At 50.2% G+C, this 12,385-nt stretch overlaps 1 protein-coding gene across 2 annotated transcripts in view; it reads left to right on the forward strand.

Annotated features, from left to right (window-relative positions):
• The window catches only part of Trabd2b (TraB domain containing 2B), a 199,797-nt gene extending 194,351 nt beyond the window's left edge, over window positions 1–5,446 (forward strand). For both annotated transcript variants that reach the window (XM_021200424.2, XM_029539850.1), the window contains exon 7: window positions 4,980–5,446. In XM_021200424.2, coding sequence (XP_021056083.1) covers window positions 4,980–5,184 — 205 coding nt within the window. In that variant the 3' untranslated portion in view covers window positions 5,185–5,446. The remainder of the gene's footprint in view (window positions 1–4,979) is intronic.
• The last annotated feature ends 6,939 nt before the right edge of the window (window positions 5,447–12,385 follow it).

The raw sequence follows: 12,385 nt of genomic DNA on the forward strand, positions 1-12,385 counted from the left end.
AAGACTGAGGTTGGCTGACACACCTTCCTCTGCTCAGGCTGGGAGAGGAGGCTCCACCAAAGAGCAGTTTGTTAAAGTCTCTCACTGCTTCTTGGAAAAGAGCAGGCCCTGTGCTCTCCAGGAAGCCCAAGTGCAAGGCACAGGCTCCCACACTCAAAGGCTTTCTTCCACCTTCCCAGAGTCCCCAAATCTCCAGTTTTCTGAGATGGGGCAGAGGAAAAGATGGAGCTCATGTGCAGCCCTTCCGACAAGCCACCTTCCTTAGAATTTTGCTGTATTCTGCTTCTCACTCTGTTCCTAAATCCAACGAGAGCCAGCCCTCACCCCTGCCTCTTCCTGCACATCTTCCACACACACTCCCACAGCAGGGCCCTTGGGGGACTCTGGTCTCTGGCCTCACCTTGCACACCTCATTGATCAGTAGCAATCCTGCAGTGGCCCACAAGGGGGCGCTTGCCTGCTTTGGGGTTCTCACCTCCTTTTCTGCCTTCCACCTCCTCCGGATCCTCACCAGGCTACATGCCGTCATAGGCTATGCCTTGTTCCCTCTACCAAACTGTTCTTGCTTCTCTCTGCTTAGGGTAGCACACCAGTGGACCCTTGTAAAGCTCCCACTGTGCTACTTACACCCATCGCATCGCAGTCCCATCAGGAGTCACACAGAGCAGGCCTGTTTTGCAGGGAAGGACTCAGAGTCATCCAGATCAGTGAACAAGCTAAGTGACAGAGACTCAGAACTGTCACCCAGGCCTAGCTCTAGGTGCTCTTCTCATCTGCACCTGGCCAAGCTCTCCCACCTGCCCCAACCACCCATGGGACCCCTTATCTTGACACCACTGCCAACAGGACATTTCTTTGCCTTTGTTTCTAGACTGGGGGATTCTGAACACAGATCTGGTTTCGGTGGCTCCAGGTCACCTAAGGCCTCACTAGGGGAGGTGTCTTTGACTGTACTCTTGAGCCTAAGGAAGAGGGAATCGGGGATGCAGGATGTGAGTGCCTGGCTGGGAAACCACCTGGAGCAGGCTGGCCTCCCTTCACCCCTCATTACCCCAAGATGTAAACACAGTGGAGGAAGTTTAGAGTAGCAGCTGCCTGTGGCAGGATGATTTATGGGGACCCGTGGAGAGGGCTGGTGTGTCCACAGATGGATGCATGGTAGCAGAGCGTTCGCAGGAATCCCTTACCTCTGAGCACAAGATAGACAGGCAACAGGGAAAGGTGTGAGCAGGGCAAGCCAAGGCACAGACCATTCCTGTAAAACATGGGCCTGTGACAATCCTGGTGACGCCTTGTGCTGCATAAGGCCCTTGGCTAGTTTCAGGAGGTTATGGCAACTCTCATTCTCCATGTCCCCGGGTCTTTAAGCACACAGGTGTGTGTGTGTGTGTGTGTGTGTGTGTGTGTGTGTGTGTGTGTGTGTGTAAGAGAGAGGGGAGGGACAGAGGAAAGGAGGGACACAGAGAGAAATAAGGAGGCGCAGTAGCTGGCACATCTGAGTTGGAAGCATTGTTGAGGGTGCACAGATGTAGAGGAAAGAGGACCTTCTGACTCCTGGACATTAGTTAAAGCCAGGCTCAGAGGTGAGCATCAGTATGTGACAGATAGAACCTTGGTGAGCGACACTAGGCAAGTACAGGCCATCCAAGGTGCACATGTCAAAGCTCTCGAAGATGGGAGGAAGCACAGTGCCCCTCCAGAAGGGCTCTGCAGGCCTCCTGTCCACTGTTCCCCCACTCAGGGCATTCTTCTCACATTCTTCACAATGTGGGGTGTCCCAGGGTAGCTACAGTGTCCTTGCAAGGCCAGACTGAACTGCCCCGTGAGGGCTGGAGAAGAAGTCATTCAATTATTAAAAAAAAAAAAAAAAAAAAAATCTCTGAAAGAACCAGACAGAGTAATGCTGCAGTCCCACCCCACAGGGTTCTGACGGTAAGAAGCTGCTGGTAAAGCCTATATCAGTCCAGCATTGACCCTGGCATAGCTACTGCTAACGTAGTTATTTCCAGAATCTCTGGTCTGGGGTGTCCCAGGCTTCAGTGTGCCCTAGGCTTAAAGTTGTCAATGAGCCATTTGGTAGGGTCTATGAAACACCACCCCCAATTTAGCAAAGACATGTTGGGTACTCACCTGTCACCTGTTACTGTGGATTAGTACTGCTGGGGACAGTGACAGATGGCACCCAAGGTATTGTCACTAAGAAAGCTCAGGAACCTCAGCTCTACAAGGCTCTGGAAATTCCCATCTGTGGGCCCATTTTTTCACCTCAGGATGGAAAGCTCCTTCCACCTCGGGCCCACTGTGAAGCTCATAGAAAGCATCAGATGGTTAGCATCTGTAAGGTGGAGGCAAAGGTGAAGGCATCCCTGCAGAAGGAGACCATGGCACAAGATGTAAAGGCCCCGGTACTGAGCAGACACAGCAGGGAAGCAGCCAGTAAAGCTAGGTAGCTTTGCCTCCATTTGATCTCTTGGTCCGAGATGCCAAAGTCCAGCTGAGAATCACAAGTTCTCCTCCAGCTGCTGGCACGGAGGATCCTAGCATACAAGCTCTGAGTTCTCCAAGGGTGGCGCCCCCTGCATCTCTCTGAGGGTCTCTAAGGAAGTAACTGGAGGCAGGTCTCTTCACTACCCACCCGCCATCACTTCCCAGAGACTCTACTCCAGCCGAGGGCTTTCTCTGCGGCTGGTGACGGGAGCTTTCATATTTAGTTCTTAAAGAGTAAAAGACGCACTTGTGCCCTCAGCTAGGCACCGCTTCTCATACTAGCTAGAGAATTAATGTCCGTGGTGCCCAGTGCCGAGGCCTGGAGGGCTCCTGCAGACCTCTCCTGCCAGACTTCATCCCTGGCACCCCTGGCACTAGCCTCACTTGTCTGTACTTTTCCTTGGACTTCTGCCTGTGGTCTTACTTCTGGCTTTTACTGCTGGAAAAGAGATCAAAGTCCCTGAGACCACGTTGTGTAGATTGGGAAACTGAGACCTAGAAAAGAGTATGGGCCCAAGTTTACAGATTTGCCGAGGACACAGCTCAGGGCCCTGTCTTCTAGCCAGCCAGAGGGGCCTTCCCACACTTGGGGTCCTGTCAGCTCAGAGCAGACTTGGCCCCTCCATGCCAGTCGTCGGCAGAGCCTGGGAATGTACAGTGTGTTTGGTTTGGCCTCTAAACCGTTGTGCCATGAGACAATTTTCCCCAACATAAGCCTGAAAGGGGGGTGGGGACCTGGACTGGGGGCCAGCTTGTGAGCAGAGTAAGCTGGGAGGAAGGAGGGAGGCTGCACTCCTAGGGGCTTGTTCCCCTCCCCCGTCCCACTTCATTTTCCTGGGACTCTTTCCAAGCAATAAAAACCCCACTTGGGCTCCAAGGGAGAGTTTTCATCTTTAGTTTTCAAAGTGTGAAAGAAAATACCTATAGGTGCCTTGTGAGACATAATTCCCATTTGGTTTTTGCCCCCCCTAGCAAAGGACAGCCTGAACCCTGGCTCCAGCCACTTCACAGGGCACCTGGCCCACTGCCCTGAAGTCAGCCCTCAGAGCCTCTCAACTACCCAGGCTGGGACACACAATGGCATTGAGGCATGGATATGTGTGTGTGTGTGAGAGAGAGAGAGAGAGAGACAGACAGACAGACAGACACAGAGACACAGACAGAAAGAGACAGACAGAGACAAACAAAGAGAGAGAGACAGAGAGAGAAAGAGAGAGGGAGAGGGAGGGAGAGAAAATTTGAGGTAATGACTTCTAGGCACAGGCATTAATAGGGACTACAACCAACAAGCCCTCAGTCTTACCCTGGGACCCCCACATCAGTGTTCAAGGTCTTACCCAGGAAATAGTGTGCTTCACTAATGCTCAGGGTTCTTGCCACAGAAGCAGTCGACCCCACTGCATCTCACCTCGCTAAGAATCCTCATCTCCTTCAAGCTCAGGAGAAGCTGAAATATGGCACAGAAAAGTCACTCAATGTGATGACTGCCTTTGCTCTTAAGTACACTGTAAATCAGGATGTTGTTAGTTGAAGAGCAGAGAAATAAAAATATTAACGATAATTTTTTAAGAGAAGCCTTCCCACATCTCCCAGGGCTTAGCACTGTTGTAAGACTCCTCAGATTGAAACCTTTAACTCTCATAGAACAAATGCCCCACTATGGCAGTGAGGTTCGTGGGAAGTGAAGAGTGTCTTAGGTGAGCCGTCACTCTTCAAGAAGGAGAGAGAGAGGGAAGTCTCTAGTGGTGATAATAACAGCAAGGCAGTGGGGCATGATGGGGATAAGGTAATGTAAAACAGTACAGTGAGATTGTGACCGGTGCCATGTGGCTGAAGGCCAGCATGGCAGGAAACAGAGCTCACTCGTCTCTGTGAGCTAAAATGTGCTGTGGAAGCCCCACCCCCACCCCGGTTTTGCAAACATACTCAGTAGGAGCACTATGACTGCATCTCAGAGAGACAGTGGTCGTTCCTGTCCTGCCCTATGGGTGTACAAACCTACTTTTCCCCAGAACCTGATACCCAGTAGCCTCTTTGAGGCCACCTTGCTGAAAGGAGGTGATAAGACTCATTTCGAAGGCTTATTGTGAGGATGGTAATCTTATTTGAACAGCTGGTGTGAGGGATGATCCTCCCATGGCAGATAAGATGATGTGGTGAAAATTAAGGGTGTGTGTGTGTGTGTGTGTGTGTGTGTGTGTGTGTTCTGCCACCTTCAGCAACCTTGCGTGGAACAACAAGGTGTAGACCATCAGGAGAAAGGCAGAAGCTGTACTCTGGAGACTCCAGTTGACTTTGCAGTTGTTTCTGCCTGGAACCTGCCCTCATGATTGGTCACATGGGGGTCCATCCTGTCCTTGGGGGTCAGTGGAGCCAGCTATGGGTTTCCAGACAATTCCTCTCTCCTAAGGTACCTGCTAAAGCTAGAGCTAAGCCCAGAGCTCTCTTCCTAGGAGGAGGCTGCTGACGGTCCCTGTATTTCCTCTTTGCAGCACTATGATCTCGCCACCTCCGCTGCCCCTCCAGCCTACCCCCAGCTCCGAAACCACCAAGCCCTTTGTCAAGTCCTCACACCAGCTCCAGCAGCAGGACCCTGTGGGGCCTCCCAGCAGCTCAGCGCCTACACTGGGCCTCCTCCCTGCCATCACTGCCTCCGTTGTAGCCCCCTTCCTACTACACAGCCTTGGGCCTTCCTGACCTCGACCACCCTTGCAGAGAAGTCAGAGAAACCACAGGAGTCTGTGGCCGTGTCCACCATCTGACACCACCTCAGAGGGTGCTAACACCTTCAAGGCAGTTCACACAGGACAGGGACCTTAGGACACTAGAGCTTTATTGTACTCAAGTTACATCTTCTTTTTTGTAGAAGGTCTTAATTTCCCATAGTGCTATGGGGCTCTTTTGTAAAATATGTGTCCATATTAAAAGAGAAAATGTATTTATTCTATTGATAAAACTATTTTTATGTAGCCTATGTTATAGTCCCTGAATTAGTCCCAAACACCAACCCAGGGAAGGAGCCCCAGGTTCCCATGACCTCTGTGACCTGTGTAGACAAGTGGCTTTGAATTGGCCCCAAGCCTCCTACTAGGGCTTGACTTCTCCCACTGTAGGCACCTCTGAGGGCAGGCAGAAAGGCAGCCCCAGATTTTGTGAGGCTAAATTTCAGGGCCAGAGGCATGGTGGCCAGCCATCCTCCCTAACCCTCTCCAGGCCCTGGAAAGACAATTTAAGGAGAAAGAAAGAAAGAAAGAAAGAAAGAAAGAAAGAAAGAAAGAAAGAAAGAAAGAAAGAAAGAAAGAAAAAAGAAGAAAAGAATGCTGCTATTTTGAAGTCCCGCGTGTCTGTGGACTGGCCTTCCAAGGTTCCTGGTGGGTTTTTCCATTAAAGTGGGAGACTGGTACTGTGGGAGATGAACCCAGTCCTGTGGTCAGATGGCTAAACTGAGACCTAAAGAGTGAATGGGGTTACCCAAGGTCACAAAGCAAGTGGGTGATCTATGTTCCAGTGTCACTGATCCAGCTTCCATTCAAGAGGGGCTGGTAAACCTGGTTAGGGCTGGGAAGTGAGCCGGGCAGAGGACAGGAATGGGCCCAGGTGGACACAGAACAGTCTTAGGGGCGATGGAGCACAGGAGCCTCCAGTTGTGGTAATGACAGTGGTAAAGAGAGCCACCTGCCGAAAGCCTGCTGTGTGATGTGATGACCTCCAATTCAATGATAAGGCTGAACCTCCAAAAGAGGGGGGAAAATCCACCCAAGGTGTACATTCTACCCAATCCTGGATCAGGGTGATACCAAAAAATGCCCTTGCTCCATAAACTGTGTTCTAATCCTGTTCTTTCTGGCAGGAGAAGAACCAGGGGAGGTAGATTTCCCAAACTGGAACCCTCCCAGGCTTCCCATGGCAGACAAGGAAGCCAACTCCTCAGCTCCCCCTGCTGGCTTCTGCAGCCAGGGGCCCCTAGCAGGATGCTGAGCCAGCATGGACAAGCAGGGAGTTGAGGCACAGAAGCCTTCTGTCCCCCGGGGGCTGACTGAGGACACAGTGGGCCAAAGCTAGACTTGTGGCTCATTATTTAAGGAGTCCTAGATCCTGAGAGCAGAAAAGAGCCCTTACCTGTCAACAACAGTAAGAATAACGCTAAGGTCCAGAAAGAGGAAAGGCCTCTCCAAAGTGGCACAGCTGGGACAGGCATGTTGACTCCGGTCCCGTTCTCTCACCTCACTGCACATGGGTTTCCCTGGCAGGCCTGATGGCGCCTGGTTGGCTACAGCACCGCCATGCTTAGGTTGGCAGACATCGCCCTTCTGAGATGGCAGGACTCTGGGCAACTCATTGCATAGTCAGGGGTCCCACGGGCATCCTGGCAAGCAGCAGAATTCTTTCCAGCTCTGCCCCAGTGGACAGGTTTAAGCCTGAGACCTGGCAAGATTCTAGAACTCTGCTTCACAAGGTCCCGCCAGTCCCATGGGCACCACACTGTAAACTGAACTTGACCTCAACCAGGACTGGAGTCAGTTTATCCTTGGCAAAAAAATGTGACTTCCTATTGCTGAGCGGGAAGGGGCTTAGCTGACTTTTAAAGCAGGCTCAGAAGTTAGACATCAAACGAATCGTGCAGAGCGCTATTGGGATGAGATAAGTGTAAAGGAATTGGAAACACACAGGCCAGATTCCCCTGTTTGGGGCAGAGTATGGCATGAGATGTATGGAGATCAAGCTTGAGGTTAATTAAAGATGAAGCATTTGGGGAAACAGTCCAAGCACCTGACCGTGTGCCCAGACCTGTGCCAGGCGTAGGGCCAAGATGGTGAATTAATACAGCATGTAATCACTGTGCAAGCACAGTGCCAGGGTTACACACATGGGCTGAATTGTACCCACCCTTCTGGGCCCAGAAGAGTTCACCATCAACATGGGACAAGTGGAGCTATCCTGGGCTACTACTTTCCCAGCACCAACATCAGGCCACTTATCTTTCCAGACCCCTTCTTAAGGAAGATTGAAAGGGAAAGAAGTGTTCCAAACTCTCTTCCTCCACCACATTTTAAGGTTTTTTAAAGATGATGTGCCCTGCTTAGGAGCACATGTCTGTAAGGACTGTACTTGGGAGTCTGAGGCAAGAGCATCAACAAGCATCTTAAGAGGTCCAGACTGGAGTGCACAGTGGGTTCTAAAACAGCTTGAAGTGCATGACCAGACCCAATATGAAAAATGAAGGGAAGGGAGGAAGGGAGGTAAGGGAGGAAGAAGGAAGGAAGGAAGAGAGGGGGGAAGGAGGGAGGAAGGGAAGGAGGAGGGAAGGAAGGAGGGGGAAGAGAGGGAGGGAGGCAAGCTAGTCCAACAGATCATCAAAATTCAAGGTAGGTGTGGACTTAGAAAGAAAGAACTATTGTTCAGGCACCTAGGGCCAAAGTTTCCTGGCCCCTGGAGATCTCTACCAAGCCAGGGTTTAAGCAAGTAGCAAACTCAACTTGCTGGCCTACATCCTAGGAGACCTTGCACACAAACAGAATGTATGGCTAGGCCACTTAAACTTCCCTTCCTGCTCTGGAAACAGACCAGTAGTCCATCAGCAGTTTCTCAGACTTCATGTTCTTTCTAGCCAGATTCATAAACACAGAGCCCAGTTCCCTTGAGATTCCAATGAGTATTTTTAGGACTTTCATTTTGACTTTGAGTCAGACAGAAAGATGGAAGGCCTGAGGCCTAGCAGATTAAGTGACCAGCACTTAGTGGGGATGAAAGAATCAAAGAGGTGCAGATACCAAACTCGGGGGTCAAAGATACAGAATCTGCAATGTGTAGACTGAGGGTGACTCAAAACATTCACCTTATACTGAAAGACCCAAGCACATCCTCCTCACATGGATTATGGTCACCCAATGTCCTAGCCTTGTCCATTCCAGACTTGGGCAAGCCTGGAAGCTCAGGTACTTTGTCCCATCACTTAGCCCAGTGCCCCTATCACGATAGATCCCAGAGAAAAGAGCTGCTGGTTGTAGTTTTAATGACACCCTAAGTAGAAAAAAAAAAACAGACTTGGGGTAGTAATGACCATGAGATAAACACCAGGCCCTCTACTTGGCATTTAACACCCTCCATGACCCCGCTCAGCTGACCTTCCTGGCCATGTCTCATCCGTCCTACCCCAGCCTGACAGATGGAATCATATCTGTTATTTCTAGAATAGACATGGTGCTTTATACATGTTACTCCCCAGGGGGAGTTCTCTTCCCTTCCCCCAGCCATTTATCCCGTGAGGATAACCCTAGTGTCTTGCTCCAGGATGTCCCCACGGAGCCCTTTGTACATTCCTAGTCCCACACCTACATTCCAGAGTTAGGGCTGTTTGGATATGAATTCGCTCCCTGTTGGGAATACAAGCAAATCAATGAGGTGGGTCTTGTGTCTGTTTTTTATGACCTTCAACGCGAAGGTGATAGATGCAGATGTGCTGAGGGGGACAAGGGAGGAAAGGAAGCAGAACAGGGGAAGAAGAGGTTGGAGCTAGGAAAGGCAAAAGACAGCCTTGGGTCTCTATTTAAGACAACTTCCACATCCTTAGCTGCTAAAGGATAGCATCTGAGCATAGAGTTCTCCAGGTGGAGGTAGACGCATAGTATGCAAGGCCCCAGGGTCCACTGGCTGAAGATGTGGCAACCAGCTGGAAATCTTGGCAAAGGATTGGTGTAAATGCCATGAAAGTGCCCCTGGCTTTGTAAGGTTTGGGTTCTTTAAACATTGTTATTTTTCCAAAAATTCATCTAGGCAGCCAAAAATATCACCCTGGCTGGCCATCTAAGCCTGTAGATTCAGTACTCGGTTAAGCCTCTCTACACCCCTCCCCCATTCTTACACAGCCCATCCAGGCTTGCCATGAACTGGCAGAAACTCCTACTGCCCTTGGGCAGGGGACCTCTTGGGAAGGAGATGCCTGGATTGAAACCCTGCCCATGACTCCAGCTCAGAGCCACTTCTTAGTCTGTGTCCAACCTTGAGGAAGGGAAGACAGAGTTTATAAGGGCTCTTGGACCCTATCTGGCCCTTTCCAGGGAATGTCAGCTCCTCAGCCCTGTCTCCAAAGGCAGACTTTGCCTATAGAGAGGCCTTTACTTGCTGCTTGGGAAGCCACAGAAGCTCTTTCAGCTTCTGTTTCTTCATGGACCATAGGGAGAGTTTCCTGGGGCCAGGAGGAGAATTCTGTGTATCATATTGACACCACAAGCCACCATGATGGGAGCATGTGACAGATAAGAAAGTATAACTTAAAGGCCCCCTCCATCCTAAAACCTGCCTTAGGGAATGTGATTTTGAATAGGATCCAAGTCTAAGGTGCCTGGAGTGAAAGACCAAGGACTCTTAGACTGGAGTTCTCTGGTTGCCAGGCTGAGGTGGGTGTGGCTCTCAGCTAAAGAAGGGGAAGTTGACCTTAGCTTTTGCCCAGTTCTGTCTCAGATTTGTTGGCTACCCCACTGTACCTCACTGTACCAAACTGGCTTCAGCTCTCACCATGTTTGTGGTGTTCCTCATCACCTCTTCCTTCACCCCCGCCCCATGAATTGTCATGAAGAGTTCTTTAAGAGTATAATAGAAGACAAAGAAAGATGCTATTAATGTTATTTTGCCAAAAATATTTTTGTAGCATAATATATTAATAAAAGATGTTATGAACTTGACCCTGGTGTTACTGTTTACATCTCTGTTTTCCTTCTGCAGGGAACATTTGGGGAACTGTCTGACTTGTGAGGGCCAGCGCCTATGACAGTGTGGCACAGAGAATGTGAATGACCCCATTTTCCATGCACAGATTTGGGTGTGGGCTGAGAGGGTGGTTTGAGCAGGGAGTTCATAGGTGCAGAGGGCCAGTACCAAGGGAGGTATGTGTGACCCTCGCCAGGCAGAGGGAGCTCCCTGTGGTTTGGAACAGGAGTTGTGCAGCTGGGTTACACCACACTTTGACCTGGGATTTGCTAAAGGAACCTTCCTTCTGCTCCTATCTCACTAGGGTTGCTGCTGTTCCTTATCACTTTCCCCACCTCTGGGCTCTCCTTGGCTCAGGCCTATTGGGAAATTGCTGCCAGCCACACCACTGTCCCTCTTGTTTACTCTCTCCCCTACAGCCACAGTGAGCTTGGCAAGCTACAAAAATGACCATGTCTCTTCCTGCTTTGAACACTCTTCAGTGCCTCCCCAGTATTTTGGGAAAAGACATCCAAGGACCCTTGAGATCCAGTCCCTGTTTATGTTTCTAGCAAGAAAACCACTTCTCTGTAGTCCCTCTCCCAGGATGCAGCACTCCATGTCATTGCCTAAGCCTTCTGCTTATTGGCACTGTCCACCTTGTCTTAGTACACGCTGTTCCAGTGCTGCCAGGCTCCCTGCATCTCTAAGTCTCACCCGTCATCGATCCTTGGGCCCCTGTGCATCCTACATGTGCCAGCTCCAGCAGTATCTGCTTCAAGAAAATCTCCAACTCCAGACACCTAGCTAGTCCCTTGTTCCCACTGCTCTCTGTACCTCAGGGACTGCTGGGCTGAGGTTGTTGACATGTTCTTGGCTCCTAGTACAAGCATCTCTTCTGTGTTGTCACCTCCAAGAGCAGTGGCTGTTAGCTGCCACTGTCTGGCATGAATGCTTGAGGAATGAAGAAGCCCATAAAAAAGGAAAGAAAGAAGAGATGGGTGGGCATCCAACAAGACACATTAAACCTTTTCTGCCACTTCATATGGAAGCACCAAGTGTTAGCTCCTGAGATCTTCAAGTTTCACCAGGGAAAGTCCCCAGAACTTAGGGACAAAGGAGACTGCCACTACAAAGCTGCATGTCAAGGGGTACAGAGATAACTCAGTCAGTAAGTGCTTGCCATGCAAGCATGAGGACCTCAGTCCAATCCCCTAGAGCTTGTTTTGTTTGTTTTTGTTTGTTTTTAAGAAGCCAGGCATGGTGGTACACATCTGTAATCCCAGTGCAAGGAGGTGAGGGCAGACAGGTCCCTGGGCTCACTGGCCAGCCAGCATAGCTTACTTATTGAGCTCTGGGCCAATAAATACTGTAGGGGTTGGGCCCATTTCTAGGTTTGGATGTTAATGCTACAACTGGTATGTGAAAAAATATTCAGAGCATTTAATTCTAGAATCTTTCATCTGCAGAATTTCCACACCCTAGCTCCACTGTAAAAATGAAGTAACTGAGGTACATGGCTGGTTACACGGTGTGTCAAGCCTGGAACCCACAGTCAGGCCCCAAGTCAATCTCCTCATTTTCTTTTTCCTATTCTGGGGATGGGGGCTATGAAGTGGGCAGGGAAAGCATTGGCATCCACACTCTACAGACCAAGTGGGTGAAGTCAGGATCCCATGAGTCCAAACGACCTGGAATCCACCCAGGATTTTGTTGCGTCTGACAACTGGAGAATGGGGAAGCTCCAGGGAATAAGCTCTGCCCTGTTCCCAGCCCCTCTGAAGTCTTCTGGGGTGACATCAGTGGTATGAGGATTCTGATTCCTGTTATGGACCCAGCTCTGTGCTCTGCCCCGCCCCTCTCCCAGGAGCCTTGTTCCTCAATTCAAGTACTCCAGGAAGAAACCTGAGACTAAGACATGGGACATGATGGGAGAGGTAGTTAAGAAGAAAAGGGACTCCTTTGGGCACCTGCCAGACTGCTTTCCACATGGCAACAGGTGACAAAGGGGGACACTCAGTGTTTGCACCTAAGGTGTTGAAGGCTTTGCGTTCCCCACCAGGAAGCCCCACCCAAACCCTTCTGTCCTGAACAAATAACAGAATAGAGGACACCACCATAGACACCCATTTCTGTAATACAGCCTCAGGAGGACCTTTCTATACTGTTATTAACAAGTTCAGAACTGACCCCTAAGGAAGCTAAGCTAAGG

The sequence above is a fragment of the Mus pahari genome, chromosome 6, assembly GCF_900095145.1.
Source record: "Mus pahari chromosome 6, PAHARI_EIJ_v1.1, whole genome shotgun sequence".
NCBI classification, from domain to species: Eukaryota; Metazoa; Chordata; class Mammalia; order Rodentia; family Muridae; genus Mus; species Mus pahari.